Raw genomic sequence first — 23,029 nt, 5'->3', positions numbered from 1 at the left:
GTCAGTTCTTCTTCGTGGTGTTTTTCTTCTTCTGTTGTATATTGGCGGTTGGCAAGCAGCTTTCGTATGCATTAGCGGCATCTGTGGAACAGAATCTAAACCCTTCTATACTTTATTCACAAGTGCAGTTTTATTAAAAAAGAAAATATATATCTATATAAAACATGTCCTGAGTTTAATTATAAAATATTAGCAAGATTGAATTTGATCTTTTCCTGTTTAAATTTATCCCGGGTGCGTTCTTTCAGCGCATGCTCAGATATGACGTAACACGCAGCTCCAGACGTTCTTCACTTTTAAAAATGGAGGCCAGCAATCGGCACTGGACTAAGCAAAGTTTGTTTTTGATTCAAACTCAATTTCAAGACTGGACAGATGAAAAACTGGCAATACGGAGTTATTCCAACAAGTGAAAGAATAACTCCAGGAAGCCGGTACCACGTGATGTTGATGTTTACGTTTTACTGGGCATGCCCCATTGACTATTCTGTTTGATTTTCACGGCGCATGTAGACAAGAGATTGGAATATTCCTTTCTATGGATACCATTGTTTCCCGAAAGGTCATTCGGAAAGAGAAAAAGTGGTGATGTAAAAACGTGGCTACTGTGGAGTGTCTGTGGTGTAAAGACTGGCAGAGCAATGTAATATTGGTCCATGTGGCAACACCTACCTTGTTCCTCCCATAGACTTATTGATGCACGTGTGAGGTTGTGGTGACATTTTGTAACATTTTTGGTTAGTGGTGTGCCACAAGATTTTTCCAATGTAAAAAATGTGCTGTGGCTTAAAAAAGGTTGAAAAACACTGGTTTAGAACATAAGGGCCTCTTGTTAGAACTCGGTTCCACCATCATCCACTCCTAAGAATGATGTCTGCCCTCCTTTTGTCATGTAACAGTGTGCTTTAAAATGTGAGCCATGAGGCTGGAACCCGTGGGTGTACAACATGAAAAACCGGGGCCATTGGAAGACAGGTATGACAGGATGTAGCAGATGGAACTGATACTGTGATAATGAGAATGAGTAAGACTAAAATATAATTAATCAACCAGGGTTTCATAGTTATTGCTGCAGGCTACATTTTCATCTGAGTAGTTTTCCTTGAGGGAAAATTTGGACAGTTTTTGATTTTTTGAGTTTTCTCAAATAGGGAATACAGTAACAAGGTACCACAAAAGCTGTGTGCTGCTACACAACCATTTAGTAATATAATAATTATGATTAATCCGCTACTGTGATATGACCCAACTCCATCAATCTGTGTTTATTTGAAACTCTGTTTAAGTCATACTTATGGGGACAACATGCAAAGTAAGGACGTTTTGTGTGATTAGGAGGATAATCAGCACCAAAAAAAGACTCTGCTGCTATCGGTCAATGCAGGTGAGAAAGTTTCAACACCAAAATTGAAGATACCATAGCACATTCATTTGCTGAGGAATTTACATAATCACCTTTGGGTGCGACATGCAGGTTTGGATTTAATGTAAATAATTCATCATGGCAAGCTATATATGTATCTGTTATTTCTGACTTGACATTGCATTTTCTTCCATCTGATATATTTTCGATGCCGCTTATCCTCATTAGGATCGCGTGGGTGTGCTGGAGCCTCCAGCTGACTTCGGGTGAGAAGCAGGGTACACCCTGGACTGGTCGTCAGTCAATCACAGGGCACATATAGACAAACCACCATTCACACTCACATTCATACCTATGGACAATTTGGAGTCGCTAATTAACCTAGCATGTTTTTGGAATGTGGGAGGAAACCGGAGTACCCGGAGAAAACCCACGCATGCACGGGGAGAACATGCAAACTCCACACAGAAAGGGCCGTGGTTGGAATTGAACTCGGGTCTCCTTAGCTGTGAGGCCTGCGTGCTAACCACGCCCTGAAGTTAATTATTTGATTTATATTATTTCTTATGGGAAAAATGTACTGGGTTAGAGTATGTTTCAGTTAGAGTCGGACCTTAATGACGTTAACCAAGGTTCCACTGTATGACATAACATAACAAATATAATGAATGAATGAATTAATGAACTTTTCTATTCCAGTGGATCCACACACATTCACAAGCAGATGGTTTATGGTCCCTGAAGGTAACCTGAAGGTATTAGATCTTAAAATAGCCGGGATTTGCAAATAATCTTGTATTTCAGCAATACAACCCTGTCTTAAAACACAACTTTGTACGTTTTTGTGCTGCAAATCCCGATGAAAATGTAAAGAAAATGTGATTTTACTCATGAAGAGAACAATAGTCAACAACGGTAGATTTGACAAACACTCACTTTCACACACTTTGGGCCAGTTTCCACCATATTAAAAACCCATTTGGAGCCACATAAACTATTTGACCATTTGATTCTGCTGGAATGACTAAGGAAATTCAAAAACCCTTTCTATGACTCAAGAAGATACAGGCTCGGCCCATTCAACATCTTAATGGCAGTAGACTTTGTTGGTCCTGTTGGTTCCCACCAATAGGAGATTGTTATTTTGTTTCCCCAGCAAAGACCAACAGAGGACGCACTGAAGACTGAACCGGATAGTTGTGATGGTTGGATTGTGTTAAAAAAAAAGATTGAACCCAATCCCTCTCTTCTCTCATTTCACTTTTTCCACTTGTCCAAGGCTACAATCCATTAATACCTTAATACCATCCCATCTCAAGCAGAAACAATCCAAAGATTGAAACCGTCGTTGTCCTTTCAACCTGTAGTCAATTATGTGTCTGCATCTGGTTTTCAGTCTTTAAGCAAACCACCTTGTCCTGGGCTCTAATCCCAACACGATCAGCAGCTTATCTTCAGCATGTCTGCATTAGGCTTAAAATAATGCCCCCCCTTCCACTCCCTAAATTACCGCTGCCACAAATCAACAGAGCTTTGACGAATCACTGATGTTTGACGCGTTAGCAATATTAGCTGCAGCATCACCCCCCCACATGCTGTGGGTCGAATGAGGGTGAATGATGTGACGCCTTCCATACTGTACTTTGGTCTTCAATCTTCCTAAGACCCAGGACTCTCACAGAATAATTGCCTCTGTATGGCAGGGCGGGCAGGGATCATCCGCAAAAGCAAGTGATTTAAAAGGGGGGGCTAAAGTGTGGATTTTCAAATGATTAACTATCTGAAATGGATGTTTATCAACGTTACGTAATTTCAGATTCACTTGAACAATTTACAATTACGCAGAATCCGATTACATAAGAGAGGGGACAGGAATATATCAAGGTCTTGTCTATCTGCTACGCTGGAAATTAAACTAAGACATGAAACACGAGGTACAGCAAATGCATAGTTTTGCTTTTACAGTTTTTCTCGATTTTCTGATTACAGAAAAACTGTAATCAGTTTAGCAAGAACACAAACTGTTACCAAGTCATCCTTCAACTTAAAATGCTTTAAATCAGGGGTTGGCAAACTTTTTGACTCGTGGTCTGCTTTGAGTTAATAGAACTTAAATACTTTTGTTGCAACTGGCGGGCTGCATGTGGCTGTATTTTGCTCACCCCTGCCCTACATAGCCTCGAACTATTCGCATCATGCCTGAGCCCTTTTTTGGCACGATTGGAAGAGGTGACCTTATAGGACCTGAAATAAATAGCATTGACAATGATGTCATATGCTTTGTTCCAATTAGGACAACATTTCGATCCATTTTCTACCGCTTATCCTGTCCAGGGCGGACACAACCCTGGACCAGTTACCGGTCAATCAGAGGGATAACACGGCAATAAGTGCAATAAAACCGTATAATATAGTACGTCTTCTACCTCGCGTTCCTTTGTGTCAACAAGCCTAATTCTAGCTGTTAAAGTGCGACAGACCAGACAAATAAAACAATGAACCTTCCAAATGCTCATTAATATTCAAATCCTACCGCCTTCAGTCTCATAATCCTGTGACATTTGGATGGTTCCTAAAATACCCAACAAGCTCAATTCATACATAAATCCATTTAGACGTCAGGGCAAGTCTCCTCCATCAATCTTCATTCACTTTCATTGAAAATGAGCCATTGTTCCATTATACCATTTTAACAATGTCATGTTGTTTCCTCGCTGGTCATTTTTTTTTTAACTGTCCAGTCATGATAATGACTCAAAAAGCTCAAAAATGAAGCCAGAGGAAAGTCACTCCATCAACCAAAGGCAAGGTTTAGAGTGGATACTGATAATATACCTGACATGACAAATGGGTATGTGTTCTGGCTGCGACTGAAGAATGAGAACTCTATCCTATCATTTAGGGGATTGTTTAAACCAGGGGTCTCAAACACGCAGCCCGCGGGTTTGAGGCCCCCTCCTTGATAAGTTTAATGTTAGTGCGGCCCGCGCAAGTTTGATATGGATGCTGTATGGTATCATGTACCCAGAAAAAATTATTACGTTTGATTAATGTTCATGTTAAAGGTTAAATAACTGTTAATAGTTATCCTCCCTATCCGTGTGGAAGTGGTAAGTTTTTGGCTATTTAAGTTTAAAGGAAATAACTTGGAGGCTACCGTTTAGGTCGCTTGCTCTCTAGTTTGCGAGTTAGCATGTGTCTCAAGACCCTGCAGTTGCGCAATATGTTGTAAATAAAAAGAGTATAAATGTGACTATAGTCGTGTTTTGTCATGTCTACAGGGCTCTAATAATGCTTTGTTCATTTTAATCTGAAAAAAATAATTTGTCTACCCACCAACTATATGTGGTTTCTTAAGTTTTTATTATTTGGCGTTTTATTATTATTATTATTATATTTATTTATTACTGATTGATTTTCTTTATTCTTGATTTGTTTATTTATTTTTCATCTTATTTTGTGCAGAAAAATAAAAAATAAAATATTTGAGAACTGTGGAATGTTTTATCAGAGCTTTTATTGTAGAAAATCGGAACCAAAGCACTGAAAAAGTTTGTATATTTTTCTGTTTTTAATAAATGCGTTTTGGGTTTTTTTGGAAAACCTGATGCGGCCCAGCCTTGCCCAGACTCTAGCTCCAGTGGCCCCCAGGTAAATTGAGTTTGAGACCCCTGGTTTAAACTATGCAAGTTCAATTGTTTAAAATCACCATTATTTGCAATGTTGCCAATATATACCATAACAGGTATTGTTCAGCACAAAATATGACATATACTGCAATTTGCAATACATTGGGGATCACAATAGATGAAAATATGAGCTGGAAACCTCATATTACAAATATACAACATAAGGTGGCCAGAAATATTTCAGTATTGAACAAAGCAAAATTTGTTCTCAATCAGAAATCACTCCACACTCTTTATTGCTCTCTGGTTCTACCATATCTTACTTATTGTGTGGAAATATGGGCTAATAACTACAAAAGCAATCTTCACTCGCTAAATGTACTGCAAAAAAGGTCAGTAAGGATAATTCATAATGCCGCCTACAGAGAACATACTAACTCCTTATTTCTAAAATCACAAATACTTCAACTTGCTGATATAGTTCATCTTCAAACAGCTAAAATAATGCATAAGGCTAAAAACAAGCAATTAGCTAAAAATGTCATCCAATACTTCTCTACAAGAGAGGAGAAATATGATCTCAGGGAAGAAGTACATTTGAAACACTTCTATGCTAGGACTACGTTATGCTAGCCATAGCATTTCAGTATGTGGAATCAAACTATGGAATGGATTGAGTAAGGACCTCAAACAATGCACAACGATGAGCCAATTCAAGAAACAATACAAGCAGTTGATGTTTGCTAAATACAAGGATGAAGAGTCTTGAACCAGTCATGATGTGCTATATATATCACTATATTGACACTTACTATGGTACACATTATGTCATCGGATGCTCATATCACAAAGTACTTCGGTACGAGGTGCATTATAAAAAAACTGTATTATGGAAAGCAGGAAGTGAACAAATGTAACAGTTACTGATTGTAAAAGTACCAGATGGAGGGGTAGGATTTAATAAGCTTTGCTTCTTCCTACTCCTTTTGGACATGTGGAACTGTGAACTGATTATGGGATGCACTCAATTGTAATCTGATGCATGTTCAAATGAAATAAAACCATTAACATTACCATTACCATTACCATTACCATTATAGAATACAGTAAAATAAATAAAACCTTTGTTCGCATGTGTTTCAGTTAGGGTAAAAATAGTCCCAAATTTTGCCTTGGTTTACGTACATTTACCAGGTAGCGTACAAGATGCAGAGCGTCCCGCGTGAGCATCCTCTGCTTTGTCGCACGTCTATGATGTCATCAGTGATTGACTCTCAAAAATGCTCACAAAGTCTTACAATTATAGTTTTACACGCATAAAGCTATTTCAAATGCATATAAATGATGAATGAAAGAATATTTAAAGTTGCTTTTACCTTCATCGAAGATGTAACTGTTCTCAAAGACAACACCTTCCTCTTCAACACCACCTTGCTGTTTTGTCATGAGTTATTTATTGAATTGTTTCTCACTCTGGACTTTGCGGTTTTGGTGCAGGATCTAAAGTATTTCTCCTCTGTCTCTGATACGGGCACTTGCATCATTCTTTGGCAACATTACAACATACTGAGGTGAGAAACACGACGGAATTCAAGAAATAACTCATGGCAAAACAGGAAGGTGGTGTTGAGGACGAAGGTGTTGATCTCTCTCCCACAGTGGAGTCAAGAATCACGTTGGAATATCACAATATTACATGTTAAGTGTTAGAGGAAGATGGCTTACATCTCACTTGCAAATTGCACGTTTACAATGCGAAGGTGAAACTACTGAGCTAGCAAGGTCTTCACTCGTGTGCCGATATCAATGAAGTGATATCAAGACATCCCTAGTAAATAACCTTGGGGATTAATACAAATAGCACTAGAAGATAAACCAAAGCTGCTTACACCAATATGTGACTGATAGAGATACAGTGGATGCATAAATACAGAATGACCTCTCCTCCTGACAGTACAGTAAAAACTGAAGAATACCGCTTTAAGTTGGCCAATAGAAGTAAAAATAAAAAATGTAATAAAATCAAAAATCAATATACGGTAATTCTCATATCAAAAACGACCACAAATATAATAATTATGATGGATTCCCTGACAATAATAGACAAATCAGCCATTCTGAACTGCTCTAATGAACACTTCACTTCTATGTTTTTATTTGAATCATTATATACATAATCACAACTAATTAGCAACACAATTACACCCCATTACCAGCTGTTGATCTTGTTGCCCAGCCTTTTAATTTCAACCCTCGAGACACAATGGAAGTTATAAATAGCTGTGATGTAACGTGACCCGAACAAATCTGCTGCTGCTGTATATAGCATGTCCATTCGTCTTCCTGTTCCGTGCATGTCAGGAACAGCAAGAATACCTTTCTCCATCACATGGCATAACATGGGATTTAAGTTATGTTGTACATGCAGTTCCAAAACTTTTCCTATTTCTTGCTATTTTCTGGCCTGTTGCATTCAGTATCCCTGATACGGTTTCTGACAGGTTGTGCAGGCATTCTTTGGGTATGCAAACCGATTATTGCAGCACCTGTTTTGGAGTTCAATTTCTTGAATATCTTTCAAGTGAACAAGATCATACAGTCTGGTTTTAGGAAAAGAGACAGAACTATAAGTGCAACTGTCAATTGTCTTTGGTGTTACTGAAGCATTAGAATGGAAAATATATGTTTGTGGAACGTTTCATTCATTGGTAAACTGATGGCAGACCATTGGCTGGTAATAATTCCAGTAACAACTAATACTATCATGTACTGTATTAACTTGTGTTCACTTTGCTACACTTAAATATTACCTGGTTGGGCCACCCTTAGCAGCAACAACTGCAATCAACAACTTGCAATGAGTCTCTTACAGCACAGTGGAGGAATGTTGGCCCACTCATCTTTGCAGAATTGTTGTCATTCAACCACATTGGAGGCTTTTCCAGCATGAAGCCTTTTTAAGGTCATGCCACATGCATCTCAATAGGATTCAGGTCAGGACTTTGACTAGGCCACTCCAAAGTCTTCATTTTGTTTTCATTCAGTCCATTCAGAGGTGGACTTGCTGGTTTGGATCATTGTCCTGCTGAAGAACCCAAGTTGGTTTCAGCTTGAGGTCAAGAACAAGATTGCCAGACATTCTCCTACAGGATATTTTGATGGACAGCAGAATTCATGGTTTCATTTATCACAGCAAGTTTTCCAGGTCCTGAAACAGCAAAACAGCCTCATACCATCACACTACCACCACCATATTTTACTGTTGGTATGATGTTCATTTTCTGAAATGCGGTTTTACACACCAAAGTTAAACATAAGGTGGCCAGGAATATTTCAGTATTGAACAAAGCAAAACTTCTCAATCAGAAATCACTCCACACTCTTTATTGCTCTCTGGTTCTACCATATCTTACTTATTGTGTGGAAATATGGGCTAATAACTATGAAAGCAATTTTCACTCATAAATGTACTGCAAAAAAGGTCAGTAAGGATAATTCATAATGCCACCTACAGAAAACATACTAACTCCTTATTTCTAAAATCACAAATACTTAAACTTGCTGATATAGTTAATTTCCAAACAGCTAAAATAATGCATAAGGCTAAAAACAACCAATTACCTAAAAATGTCATCCAATACAAGAGAGGAGAAATATGGTCATATCACCTCGTACTTCGGTACGAGGTGCATTATAAAAAAAACAACCTTAAACTGTATTATGGAAAGCAGGAAGTGAACAAATGTAACAGTTACTGATTGTAAAAGTACCAGATGGAGGGGTAGGATTTAATACTAAGCTTTGCTTCTTCCTACTCCTTTTGGACATGTGGAACTGTGAACTGATTATGGGATGCACTCAATTGTAACCTGATGCATGTTCAAATGAAATAAAACCATTACCATTACCAAACTTTTATTTTCCCAAAGATTTTGGGAATAATCAAGATGATTTCTGGCAAAATTCAGATTAGCCTTAATGTTGTTTTTGTTCAGGAGTGGTTTTGGTCTTGGAATTGTGCCAACTCTTTGCCCAGTGTCCTTCCTATCGTGGGGTCATGAACACTGACCTTAACTGAGATGTTGTTGTGGGGTCTTGGATGAGTTGTCACTGTGTTTTTTGGGGTCATTTTGTTTGGCCAGCTACTCCGAGGATGGTGTGTTCAAGGACCGCCCAACAGTGCAAAAGTTATCAGTGAAGCATAAGGACATAAACACGCCAAAATTGTGGGAGTCTTTTAACAGTGGTACATGTTTGCTGCACATTAGCACATATTCATAAATTATTATGTACTTTTATTATGAATGAGATGTCTTTTTTGAGAAAGTAAATGCTTCTTTTCTCAAATTTGCAGGGCCGTGACTCCAGTCTATATGATCCCCACAACATCTCTGCTTTACTAGACTGCAAGGATCTGCTTTTCATGAGCACAACTAATCAATACTTCAAAACGTAGAGACTGTATATCATTGTGCCATGCGTTTCATTACTTGCAAATAAAATTCATCATTGCACTCTCCATCCCCCTGTGGGATACCCCCTTCTTGTATGTCCATAGGCCTTCAGAATGATTAACCTTCATACTCAAAGCTGTTGTTGGGCTGCTTTGTTCAACAAGAAAAGGCTCTTTTCTTGCATTGCACCTTTCAAATGGTTAAGGACAAAACCTGGGGGAAATGCTGTCAAATGTGCACCCCTGTCATCTTGGATTGGATTTTCAGCACTTAAAAATAACTCTTCAGTGTTCAGTCTTTGGGAATTCAAGTCGACTTTTAGGGACAGAGAACTATGCTCGAATTAAATCTCACTTGCTTGACTGTTTTTCTATTGTATTGCTTCTCTTGTCAGGTAACTCCACCGTTGCAACGCTGCTTTCCTGGTTGGGTCTCTCTTGGAAAATAGATTCTTTATCAACCGTGGAGGCGATGATGGGAATGAATATGAATAAGAAGTGCTTGATTATTACGTCGGTACATGCTTGACTCCACACAATAAATATGCCAATTAAAACTTCATGTGAAACAGTGCCACAGATGCCACATACTTTGATGGCGTTCTAACTGCACGAATGTCCATCTGCTGCGGCTTGTCAAATAAATTCCCCTACAATAAGCCAACCGAGTTGCAAAGAATTTGGTAGTTTATTACAAGGATTTCCCATTCCTTTCGTCTGTTTATTTTTAGATTCTGCTCGCCCTTGCTGACAATCTCATTATAATAGGAACTGTCTGAGTGGCTCGGCATTCAACTCTGTCCGGTAGATGGTATGGTAGCTGTGCATTGCCAGAGGCGCTTGCTTTTCAATTTGCAAGCAACAAGCAAGACCTTGCACAAACACACAAGGTCATCAAATGGAATGACAGCGTTAGCCACGGTGCAGAACCAAAAACATGTAGCAGGTACATTGGATGGGCAACCACGACAAAGCTTGGTAGGTCGCATGGTATGTCGATTTAAAGTCAACCATGTACGATCCATGTACCTTCTGCTGCTTTCCCTCATTGTTTATTCTCTGTACAGCGATCCAAACATCAAACCAGCACTCCATCTTGTCAGCCCTCAGCAGTGATTAAACGCCTAAGAAACTAAAATAGTTCCTCGCTGCCTACCCAGACTGAATAAAAAGCTTTTTTTTAAAAAAAAATGTTTGCCTTTGAGGAAAGATAGTGGTCTTCATAACTGAAATACTAAGGATAAAGAAACAGGAAGTACATCAACCAGCGACATCATTAGCTACACAATGTCATGCGATGTAATGAAATGGCTGTATCAAAGACAATGTGTCTCCCACCCAGCCTCATGGAACCCCCAGGCCCCAAGTTGGTCAAGTTGATAAAGTTTTCTATGAAGAACCAGAACAGAGGTCATGTAAGGATAATTTTCCTATCTGTATAACATGTATACATTGCTCTTGTATCAAACATATTCAATAACTTAAGTAATAATTGATCATTTAATTTCCGCAAATTATGATTAAATATCAAAAACCTGAATATTTTTGTAGTTAGTGCATAGAAAACCTGTTTATAACTTTGTAATTAACATTTTTTACATTATTAGAGGATAAAGTAAGAAGCCAAAAATGTACCACTTCCACACAATATGGGAGAGGCTTTTTTTAAACATGTGGTCTGAAGGTAATGTAATGTCACATCTCACCAATGTAACATTACTGACACCAGCGACATCATTAGCTACACAATGTAATGCGATCTAATGAAATGGCTGTATCAAAGACAATGTGTCTCCCACCCAGCCTCATGGAACCCCCAGGCCCCAAGTTGGTCAAGTTGATAAAGTTTTCTATGAAGAACCAGAACAGAGGTCATGTAAGGATAATTTTCCTATCTGTATAACATGTATACATTGCTCTTGTATCAACCATATTCAATAACTTAAGTAATAATTGATCATTTAATTTCTGCAAATTAGGATTAAATATCAAAAACCTGAATATTTTTGTAGTTAGTGCATAGAAAACCTGTTTATAACTTTGTAATTAACATTTTTTACATTATTAGAGGATGAAGTAAGAGGCCAAAAATGTACCACTTCCACACTTAATGCGAGGGGCTTTTTTAAACATGTGGTCTGAAGGTAATGTAATGTCACATCTCACCAATGTAACATTACTGACACCTAGTGACCAGAATACTACATATAACTTCTCCTTCAATAACCACTAAACAGCAATCGTTTGTAAATTAATTTTTGGGAAAAAAACGCAACAGCGTGAGGTTGGAACCATGATGTAGCAAGGGACGGTTGTACAGTTAAACTTTGTTTTTCGATCGTTCCAGTTTTTCTATGATTTGATTTACGACAACAATTATCACCAAAATTGTGCCCCAGTTATCATACACTGTCTCGGTTATTGTACAAAATTAGTCTGCTGCCTTGTACTTTATTATTCTTCGGAAGCAAAGTGCCCAAACAAAGCAGCTGACTAACTGTGCATGTTTTATTGAGTGTTCCTGCTAAATAACCCACCGTGAGCTGGATACTGAATAGTATTCACTGTTAATAATCCAGCTCATACTGCGCATTACTCACCCTCAATTGATGGTCATTGTGGCCTTGTCGTGCTGACATTTATGTCAACGTCAGAGGTGTAATCTATTGTCAACATCTCGGCATGTTAAGGTTGGCAGCAACACCTTGGCCAAAGTGGTTAGCGTGTTCTGTGCTCAAAATCACTTCACACCTCTCTGTGTGACATTTGAATCATGTTGGAATTATATGAAATGATAAGATGACGTTATGCCACAAATTAAAGATGTTATTTTGGTCTTGTAATGTATGCAACCAAGTGTCACTTCACAGGTACAGATTGATCCGATAACATTATTTGGCCAGATTTCCCTGTCATCCCAGCCAAACAAAGAACACGTGGTCCATTAACAGTCTGCAGAACTGCTCTGAAGCACTCAGTTGTTCATTGCACTGCCTTGTGACCAAGTCCTTGCATGCCAAAGTGGCTGGCTGCAGCCCAGGTATCAACCTTGAAACTTATATATACTTTTTATCCTTTCCTAAAGAGCATTGCTTCTCAACCTTTTTTGCAGACCGCTTTAGAGAAATATTCACATAACCACAACTTATAGCGCTTGGAGATACTAGCACTACCGCATCAAACATACAACATTCATTCATTCATTCATTTTCTGCTGCTTATCCTCACGAGGGATGCAGGGGTTGCTGGAGCCTATCCCAGCTGTCTTCGGGCAAGAGGCAGGGTACACCCTGGACTGGTGGCCAGCCAATCACAGGGCACATATAGACAAACAACCATTCACACTCACATTCATACCTATGGACAATTTGGAGTGGCCAATTAACCTAGCATGTTTTTGGAATGTGGGAGGAAACTGGAGTACCTGGAGAAAGAGCAGGGGAGAGCATGCAAACTCCACACAGAGATGGTTGAGGGTGGAATTCGCTGTGAGGTCTGCGCGCTAACCACTCGAACACCGTGCCGCCCCAAACATACAACAAGTAAAATGAATGTCAAAGATTTAGACATGGTTTCAGGGCTCGACAATAACGATGTACCGATGGCCCGGGGCAAGTCAAAACAAAATTCGGGCAAGTAAATCCAATCAGTGATATTCCTGTCGGGCAATTGCACTTTGGCATGCTATACTGCCAAGAGTTTTTTTAAAAGCGGTTCTTGTTGGGTGTTGGTAAAACACGGACTGCGTAATTCCGGTGGTAATTCGCAAACCAATCCTTGCAAATCTTGAAATGGACCAATCAGAATGGTTTATTTAGGCCGCAGTCCACGTTTTACCCACACCCGTTCTTGTTTGCGATCAACCAATTTGACTAGGAAAACATCTATCATCGTCTAATTCTTCAACAACTTCTGAAGGAAAACACCAAAAAGTGATGAAACACTGCCTCCAAGACAAATTGTGACAATTAGAAGCGGTCACAATGAAACACCACCGATTAGATCCAATACCAAGTGCTGATTTTGCACAAGCTACAAAATCTAGCGCTTCCATTTCTCTGTGTATTTTTCTCACCTTTGCTTCACAAATTATTGTTTGACCATTGAGCATTTTTTTTCTGAATTAAAAACACTTTACTAGTACACAAATGTGTCTATTCAATAATGTTTCATTGTGGTGCACAACTTATAAATATCACTGCTTACTACGACTACTACTTTTATTTATCAAGGCAAAGTGCCTACAAGTCTCTTGACAATCCAGATTTCAATGCAACGTCATGATCTATGTAGGAAAACAACCACAAGAAATGATAATCATTTCATCTTTATTTGAGATTCTCATGTGATGCCACAAAAATGAGATAATATCATTATGGCAGTCTTTTCATTTTACATGGGGCAAGTTTGGGGCAAGTAGTTCTCACCTTAAGGATTCCCCATGGGCAAGTCATTTTTGTTTTTAATGTAGAGCCCTGGGTTTACATGAGTTTACAGTGTAAACAATGCTCTTTAATAAGGCTACTACAGTCACCTCTTAAGGCTAACTTAGTGCCTCTGCTCCATTGTTCTGACTCCTACACTCCATCTGAACAATCCGATTAAATGTCTGAGGGGAACGCAGACATCTGATGATAATAGTGTTTATCTCTCTTTGGTCACGTCACATCTGCTCACAGCACACTCTAACAAACGGAAAAGTCAGACGAGACGGAGAGGATAATACAGCTCTTAGCCCTCGACTCGCCCCGAGTGTGGTGCAACAATCCATTGCTGTCACAAACCTTACAGATGTACATGCCTTGTTCTGTGCTGACTAAAAACCTGAAGGGGAGACAAAATAAAGTCCAAGTGCACACACAATTGGAATTTTTGGCAGCGTTCAATTGACTGACATTTACACTTAGTTACAGAGTTAAGGCACACAAAACCAGATATTGGCCTGGGGTTTGCGCCCAGGCCACACAGCGAGGAGACCCAAGTTTGATTCCACCCTTGATTCCACCCTCGGGCATCTGTGTGGAGTTTGCATGTTCCCCCGTGCATGCATAGGTTTTCTCCGGGTACTCCGGTTTCCTCCCACATTCCAAAAACAAACTCCAAATTGTCCATAGGTATGAATGTGAGTGTGAATGGTTGTTTGTCTATATGTGCCCTGTGATTGGCTGGCCACCAGTCCAGGGTCTCACCCGAACACAGCTTGGATAGGCTCCAGCTGTAGAAGCGGTAGAAAATGAATGAATGAATGAATGAATGAATGAAAAAAACACATTTCCCCCACTGTGGTTAACAAAAACCTCTGTCCGCATAAGAAGATATTCACCAGCTGCCGTACGCATTTCAGCCAATCAGAAGCCTGGAAAAGCAATCACTGACTTGATCGGGCATTATAACACCTCTGTTCATCAATATAGTGCGATATTAGATGTACAATGTTATGTACTTCTATAATGCCTCATATTAGCTCACTAGCAAGATCTCATAGTGTATAGACTGGTCATATATTTCATCTTGTTTATTATCTGCATACTGTAGTTGTGTATAACTCTGAGTAAAACTGTTGATTTGTTAATACTTGGGTTGTTTATATTGTTTGTTTTTTTTTATATTGTGTATTTTTGTACTGCTTACCTGATTCTGTACTCTTGCTGCTGTGCAATGCAAATTTCCCCACTGAGGGACGAATAAAGGCATATCTTATCTTATCTTATTTTATCGTATAAACATGACCTAATCATGCGTGCAATTAACTTATTGTTCTGAAAAACAAAAGATAATGTTGCTATGGGTAATTATGCAAATTAGGCAATGACGCCCTACTCCTGGACAATGCCACAAATAGATCACAGTCCTGTTGGAAACACTGCAAGGACAGTAAAAACCAAACAAACTTTGTGTCGCACAGTGTCCCCCTTTGGCTTTGGCCTTGTGGTGTGAAGGTATTTGTTCAATTGTGCTAGCTAAAGATATAAGCTAAAACAAACATAGTCTCACAAATACAGACAAAAGATACTTATACACGCACCCACACAAAAAAGGACTAACGTGACAACTGACAGTTAAGATGGAAACATCGAGTATGCATATGACAGCTTGCTTTGCAACAAACGAAAAGCAGAATGTTCCTGATGCCCTGATGCCCCTGCAAAGGAAAGATGCCTTGATGCCACAGCGAACAAACAAAAGGAGAAACACCATGAAAGCGGTTCAAGCAAGGGCAGTGGTGAAAGCTGATTGGTCCAGGACTCCAGCATCAGGACTCCGGCCTCGAGTGTATAAAAGACCGGCCAGGGAAAGGAAGGGTGCTTTTTTGCAGCTGTGCTGTAATAAGACCCGCTTACTTGTAGGCATACAGGGACTGCAGATAAGCCCGGACGTCTGTATTAGGTATTGTTGTCAGGAATAAATAATCTGGTTCTCATTCTATAATTTGGTTCTTTAAGATTCCCTTATTCTCTATTCGAAACCCACTTAGAGTCCTTAGGGGAAGGATTTCTACAGGTGGTGACCCCAGGATGCAGGTCAAACTGTTTATTTTGATTCATTAGTGCTGCAACGGCAGTAGCAGGATGCCCACAGAGAAGAGTAAAAAGACAAAGCACAATGCGGCGACAACAGTTCACGCTCCCGGCTAAACTAAAAACATCCCAAACGTGAACTGGCAGCAGGTGCACGAGAACAGAAAGGTAAAGCAGACCACCAACAGAGGAACACAGGAACAGAGGAACACAGGACGAAGGGCAGGAAACCAGAACTAAGGAACAATAGGAGGAATAAGAGGAATAGGAGTCCAGACGTGGCATCTTTGTAGTAGAAATAGACTGTCTGGATGCAAATACAGAAAATAAACAGCAAATCTCTGGCAGCGCAAGGTGAGGTTGGCAAGATGTGGGAGGTAAATGTTGCTGACACATTTTACATAATCAGTGAGCAACACCAAGATAGGGATTGTAGACAAATGCATAATATGAATAAAAAGTAGATATTTGTGCAGTTCTTTGTTTCCTACTAGACCTACAGATACACAAACTCCTGCTGCCACACTCTTTTTCCACACTTCATCCGCTCCCAAACAGAGTATTTACAGTTGAAGGAATCAATTGCCTTGAATTCTCAGATGAAAGGCTGTTTTCAACATGAAGGTATTGAACATGAAAGCCGACTCATGCAGTATGAAATCAAGTTTCGCACAGTCAAAGCAACCATACCTCACACGCTGCTAAATGAAGTCACCAAAATACTACATCTTTCATTATTATGCGGCACAGTTTTGTCACGACTGCAAGCTGTGCCGGAAAAACTAAATTATTCTAAACTCCCTTGGCTGAAAATTCCAACGTTCACCGTGTTAAAAGTCTGGATGGCTTTGAGATTGACTGAAATCATTCAATAACTCTTCTGTAACCCTTCAGTTAAAGTGAAAATCACCACCATTCTTTTACTTGTGATGGATTTTTTTCCATGTCAGTATCCCCTCAGTATAAAACCTGTCCAATCTTGCAACTCCTCCAGAGTGGAGGCACTTACTGTGGTGACATTTTACAAGAGACAAAGCCTAGGCAAGACAGCAGAGTTCAAGAGATTTTGCAAGATCAGTGACATTTTTTTTTTTTAATGTCCTCCAAATTGGCAGTTTTGCGTGACAAATCATGAGTGTACAGCAAGAAATTATCCGAGGGGAAAAAAAAAAAATTATCCGATTGAATTGGTCCAAAAATTGTATCCAGCAATTGACATTAAACGCTCTTCCACGAAAAGGTACATTATTACAGTAACTCAATTATGTGGAAGTGTTTTCCCATGCATATGTGGCAGCCCGCCACAATTACATTTGGACCGCCACAGAACATTTTTATTCAATTTGTTTGCCTTGGGGGCGGTACGGCCGTCGAGTGGTTAGCGCGCAGACCTCACAGCTAGGAGACCTGAGTTCAATTCCACCCTCATCCGTCTCTGTGTGGAGTTTGCATGTTCTCCCCGTGCATGCGTGGGTTTTCTCCGGGTACTCCGGTTTCCTCCCACATTCCAAAAACATGCTAGGTTAATTGGCGACTCCAAATTGTCCATAGGTATGAATGTGAGTGTGAATGGTTGTTTGTCTATATGTGCCCTGTGATTGGCTGGCCACCAGTCCAGGGTGTACCCCGCCTCTCGACTGAGGACAGCTGGGATAGGCTCCAGCACCCCCGCGACCCTCGTGAGGAAAAAGCGGTAGAAAATGAATGAATGAATGAATGAATGTTTGCCTTGTCTCATTATAATGGGACTGTCTGTGTTCCCTGCTGGAAAAAAAACCCAGCATCGACAACAACACAACATATGCCGGTCATGCTGATATGCTGGTCTCCAGTGCAAGCTAGCTACAGCAGCTTTGTATTTTCTGCTGTGTTTTTAGTGTTCAATAGTGCTTTATTTGTACTTTCTTATTGTTTTTTTTTTTGCCATAGCAACCCTTTAAGAAAGTGCGCAGCTATGGATGTTCACCTTGTTACGTTTGTAGCTTGTCTCATTGTTTACACTCGAGAGCACCTGTTCGCTTTGAGCACCTCTTTGCTACACCGAGTGACAGGAGATTCCCACAGAGATATGGAGGAGGAGAGGCTGCGTATCAACGTCGCTGGATAAAGACGACATCAACCATGTTTGCCATCTGGCGTCATGGGGAACATGAGATGGCAGCGCTAACATGAGACTAGCATTTCAGAGGCTATTTTTCTTACATTTTCATAAAACTTTGCATTGATATTTGTCTTTGACTTTTGTCTGAACTCACTTTATGGAAAAAATATGGAGATAAATATTGTACATAGATATGCAACCTTAATATTGTATATAAGGATATAATGTTTTTGTCCACATCTCCCAGCCCTACATAATGGTTGTGGATAATGGGCACATTTTCCCAGTTTTCCTTGAACACACTTCACACTCATACCCACACATACCCACTCATTGAGAGTTAAATCGAGCAGTGCTAGCCAGTGAGCCAGAAGCCCCAGGCTGTTGCAAGGTTTACAATCCGTACAGACATACAAGCTAGCATCCGTTACGCACATCCATTCATCAATATAGTGATTTATTTCATGTACAATGACATGTATACTTACATAATCCCGAACTGAAACACCCAAAAGTCAATAACTTCATGTTCTCTTGTTAAATTAAGTAATGTGGTACCCTTAACCGAACATTTTGTGGCACAACCTTTTGAAACAATTACTGCAATGAAGTACTTCCTGGGACTCTATGACACCCCTGCACCTGTTGACAGGTGTTTTGAGCCACCGAGTGCGGCCTTCTCGAGTGCGGCTGCATGCTTCAGCTCTTTCCTAAGGCATTCGGTTGGATTTAAATCAGGGTTCACAGAAGGACACTTAAGGAAGGAGGGAATAGGCTGATGTTTGGCCCACATCCATTCTTGAGTGGTTTTGGCTGAGAGTTCATGTCCAGCAACACATTTGGCTCCAGAATGCGGCTGTAGTCATGAGATTGCATTGTACCCTGCACACAGATTGAAAACACCCATGGCGAATACAGCAGAGCCTTCGAACATATTTCAAGGTGTTTCTTTTCATTGTGTAATTCATTTTGGCGCCTATAAACAAGAGGCTGATGTGACCTGCCAAAAAACACCACATTTGTCTCCCAAAAGCTTTGGAACTTGGGGAAATTACACACCACATCCACATCAGGTCGGCCAAAGAATAAGATGTAGTAGGAGGGTATTCAGGGTTGCTAGCTTGGCAATATAGAAACTAAAAAAACAGACTAGCAACAAATCAGCAACATTATTGGACACTTTTGGAGACTCTAAAAAGAAATAATGTATCACTCTTATCACATGTATATATTTATTAATAAATTATGCCGTTTTGTAGCTGAATACAGCTTATTATTAGTACAAAATGCACATGGAGCACGTTTTTTGCCTCAATTGAGCATTTTCAAGCATAAAAAATGGCTAGATGAACTTAAATATACAGGGCATTAACAAGACACATTCAAATTATGAATGTAGTATTCTACAGTACATCGGTATTGTACACTACACTCGGAACAACAGGCGTTGATTGCAGGTTTAAACTATGTTACAACAGGCACAATCATCATGATAATCATGACCATGACGAGCTAAAACCCTGATGTCACTTCCTGTCCTCCACACTAAATACATTAACTGCAACACACACAAGGTTTTTAGTTTTGTTTATGTCTTATTTTCTCTGATTACCGTATATATGTCGATTTTGAAGATTAGGAAAACATAAGATATTGTCGTCATGCTCAATGATGCAAATTAGGCAATGCCACTCTGTCCGTGCCCAATGCCACAGATAGATTGCAGTGCTCTGAGAAACACCGAAAGGGGTGTAAAACACGACCATCATAAAATCAATAATAACTTAGGTATGGAAAAAAAAATATGATGCATTTCCAATAAGACAGATCACAGCGCTCCTAGAGCCAGGTCCTGACATTGGCTCCTTTTAAATCAATCCACACTGTCCACAAATCAGTCACACTCTTTTTATCACCTCATTTGCTAATGGGCTTTTCTTTACGTTCATGAACACAGACACTCACTGACTGACACAGGCACAATAGTGTTTCGAGTTATAGTGTCGTTTATGGGCTTCAGCAAATAGGGACAGGCCCCCACATCTACCCACACAAACATAGCACATAGCTTGTTGTGTGTGAACACGTACCTTAACTGCTTCAGCGTGAGAGACTTTGTCAAACACTTTGTCGTTGACTTTCATAATCTGGTCACCGATCCTGAGACCCCAAAAATCTATGAATGAGAATCCTACATTGCGGAAATTCACATATCACAGTTTAGAAGGCTCTAATAATGTTTACAAAAACGTATTTAGAAGGCGGTAAACAGGTTTTCTATGTTTAGACTACAAAAATCTTCCATTTATGAGTAAGAATCCTACTTTGCGGAAATTCACATATTACAGTTTAGAAGGCTCTAATAATGTTTACAAAAACGTATTTAGAAGGCGGTAAACAGGTTTTCTATGTTTAGACTACAAAAACATTACATTTATGAGTAATCCTACTTTGCGGAAATTCACATATCACGATTTAGAAGGCTCAAATGTTAACAAAAACATATTTATAAGGTACTAAATGGGTTTTCTATTCGTTGACTACAAAAATCTTCCATTTATGAATAAGAATCCTACATTGCGGAAATTCACATATCACAGTTTAGAAGGCTCTAATAATGTTTACAAAAACGTATTTAGAAGGCGGTAAACAGGTTTTCTATGTTTAGACTACAAAAATCTTCTATTTATGACTCAGAATCCTACATTGCGGAAATTGACATATCACGGTTTAGAAGGCTCTAATAATGTTTACAAAAACGTATTTAGAAGGCGGTAAACAGGTTTTCTATGCTTAGACTACAAAAACATTCCATTTATGAGTAAGAATCCTACTTTGCAGAAATTCACATATCACGGTTTAGAAGGCTCAAATGTTAACAAAAACATATTTATAAGGTGCTAAATGGGTTTTCTATTCGTTGACTACAAAATCTTCCATTTATGAATAGGAATCCTACATTGCGGAAATTCACATATCACAGTTTAGAAGGCTCTAATAATGTTTACAAAAACGTATTTAGAAGGCGGTAAACAGGTTTTCTATGCTTAGACAAGTAAAACATTCCATTTATGAGTAAGAGTCCTACTTTGCGGAAATTCAGCGGGCTTCAGCAAATAGGGACAGGCCCCCACATCTACCCACACAAACATAGCACATGTAAACACACACTCTTCCGTGGCTGCCAGCTGCATTCAAGCACACAAACGCACCTAATTAAGAACTTCCCGTGGGCGCATTTAGTCATCATTAAGGGAATAATTATTCCCGTTTAAAAGCTCGTTGCGTGTGAACACGTACCTTAACTGCTTCAGCGTGAGAGACTTTGTCGAAGACTTTGTCGTTGACTTTCATAATCTGGTCACCGATCCTGAGACCCTCCTTCTCCGCCAGGCTTCCCGGCTCCACCAGCGACACATAGATCCCGACTCCGTGCTCCGAACCACCGCGGATACTGAAGCCCAGGCCCTCGTTGCTCTTGTGCCGCTTCATGGTGACCTGCCGCAGCTCGCCCGCCGACTCGTGGATGAAGTTCCTCCCCAGGAGCGGCACCAAAGGAGCTGTCCCGTCGCTGCTGGTGCTGAAGCTGTCCGGCGAGCCGCGCAGCGCCACCTGAAAGTCAGACGGGTTTTCCGGCGACAAATGCGCCGGGGGTGTTGGGCTGGAGCCGGCGTTCCCGTTGCTTGATTTGAGGTAAAGGCCCTCCGAGGTGTATTGCTCGAAGAGCAGCTGATCAGACCGGGGGATGACAAGCCGAAGCATGGGTAGAAGTTGCCGCTTGCTGGGCGCGTTGAGGATGACGTTGAGGGTCTGCACCAAGTCGTAGACGTTGCGCTTGGAGTGGTAGACGTTGAGGCAGTGGATGAACTGCTCCCTCTCGAAGTCGTTGAGCAGCAGGTTGAGCGCGTTGTGAAGCTTCCTCACGTTGGCCGAGAGCGTCCGAGCGCTGGAGGCAACCGAGTTGGCGGAGGAGCTGAGCGACGAGCGCTCCGGGTCGGCGGTGCTCATGCCGGCGGTGTTGACGGAGACGCGGCGCCACGTTAGAGCGGAGGCGCTGGCGGTGGCTGGCGGTCTGGGGATTAAGGCATCGTTCGAGACGGGTTGGCGGAGACTCCTCGCAACTTCAACAAGTACGACGCAAATTAGCAACAACTTGGCGTTATTACCGTATTAGCAAACTTAACAGAGCTCGTAGCCAAGCGACAACAAAGTTAGCCCGACTGATATCTTAGCGACATTATATATAGCTAAGTGATTATATAGCTTAGCGTCAATATATATAGCTTAGCGTCATTAGCCGCTGTGTTTTTTGCCGAGGGTCAGGTAGCCGCCGAGCCGAGCAGCTTCTCCGGTCGACAACACCGCTTCGAATACGGAACGAACACAAAAACTGTGAATCCCCGGAACAGCCAACTACTTGACAATGGCGGTGAATTGACTATCGACGGTTCTTGAAAACAAAAAAAAAAGGGTGGAAAAAAAAGTTCTCGCTCGGGTGTAATTTTTTCCAATTCCAGACGACGTCAAGTTGGTAAAAATAAGTATCCGTTTGTACGTCACCGCCAAAAAAGCGAAGAGTGTGTGGGCTTTTTGCTGTTATAATTATCAGCTCTTAAGTGTGCTGTTGCTCGCTGCCTCCGCTTCCCACGCGTTACTACAGCGACCCGCTGGAGAGTGGAGTGGCTGCTTCACAGAGACTCGGAAGCGCCACGGTCAGGAAGTGACGTCACACTCGGGCTCCTGTATTTATAGCAGGGGTGGGTGATCCTGAAAATACGGTGCCAGTATGACCGATACTGATGTTTTTTTTGTTTGTTTTGTGGTTGACTACGGCCTATTATTAGTAAAAACTATTAGTAAATTATTAGTAAAAAGACAATATACAAAATACAATTGATGAGACAATAGCCACAACAGGAAGTACACTGCCCACAAACAACAATGAACTCTCCCAATGCTAACCTG

The 23,029-nt window shown here is 40.4% G+C and overlaps 1 protein-coding gene across 3 annotated transcripts in view; it reads right to left on the bottom strand.

Annotated features, from left to right (window-relative positions):
• whrna (whirlin a) overlaps positions 1 to 22,766 on the bottom strand; it is a 154,888-nt gene extending 132,122 nt beyond the window's left edge. For all 3 annotated transcript variants that reach the window (XM_078794224.1, XM_058064923.2, XM_078794225.1), the window contains exon 1: positions 21,365 to 22,766. In XM_078794224.1, the coding sequence (XP_078650350.1) occupies positions 21,365 to 22,072 (708 nt within the window). In that variant the 5' untranslated portion in view covers positions 22,073 to 22,766. The remainder of the gene's footprint in view (positions 1 to 21,364) is intronic.
• Positions 22,767 to 23,029: the final 263 nt, after the last annotated feature.

The sequence above is a fragment of the Doryrhamphus excisus genome, linkage group LG10, assembly GCF_037039965.1.
Source record: "Doryrhamphus excisus strain RoL-2023G ecotype Guam linkage group LG10, RoL_Dexc_Guam_v1.1, whole genome shotgun sequence".
NCBI lineage: Eukaryota > Metazoa > Chordata > Actinopteri > Syngnathiformes > Syngnathidae > Doryrhamphus > Doryrhamphus excisus.
The sequence above is the reverse complement of the archived record's forward strand: the minus strand, read 5'-3'. Positions and strand labels throughout refer to the sequence as shown.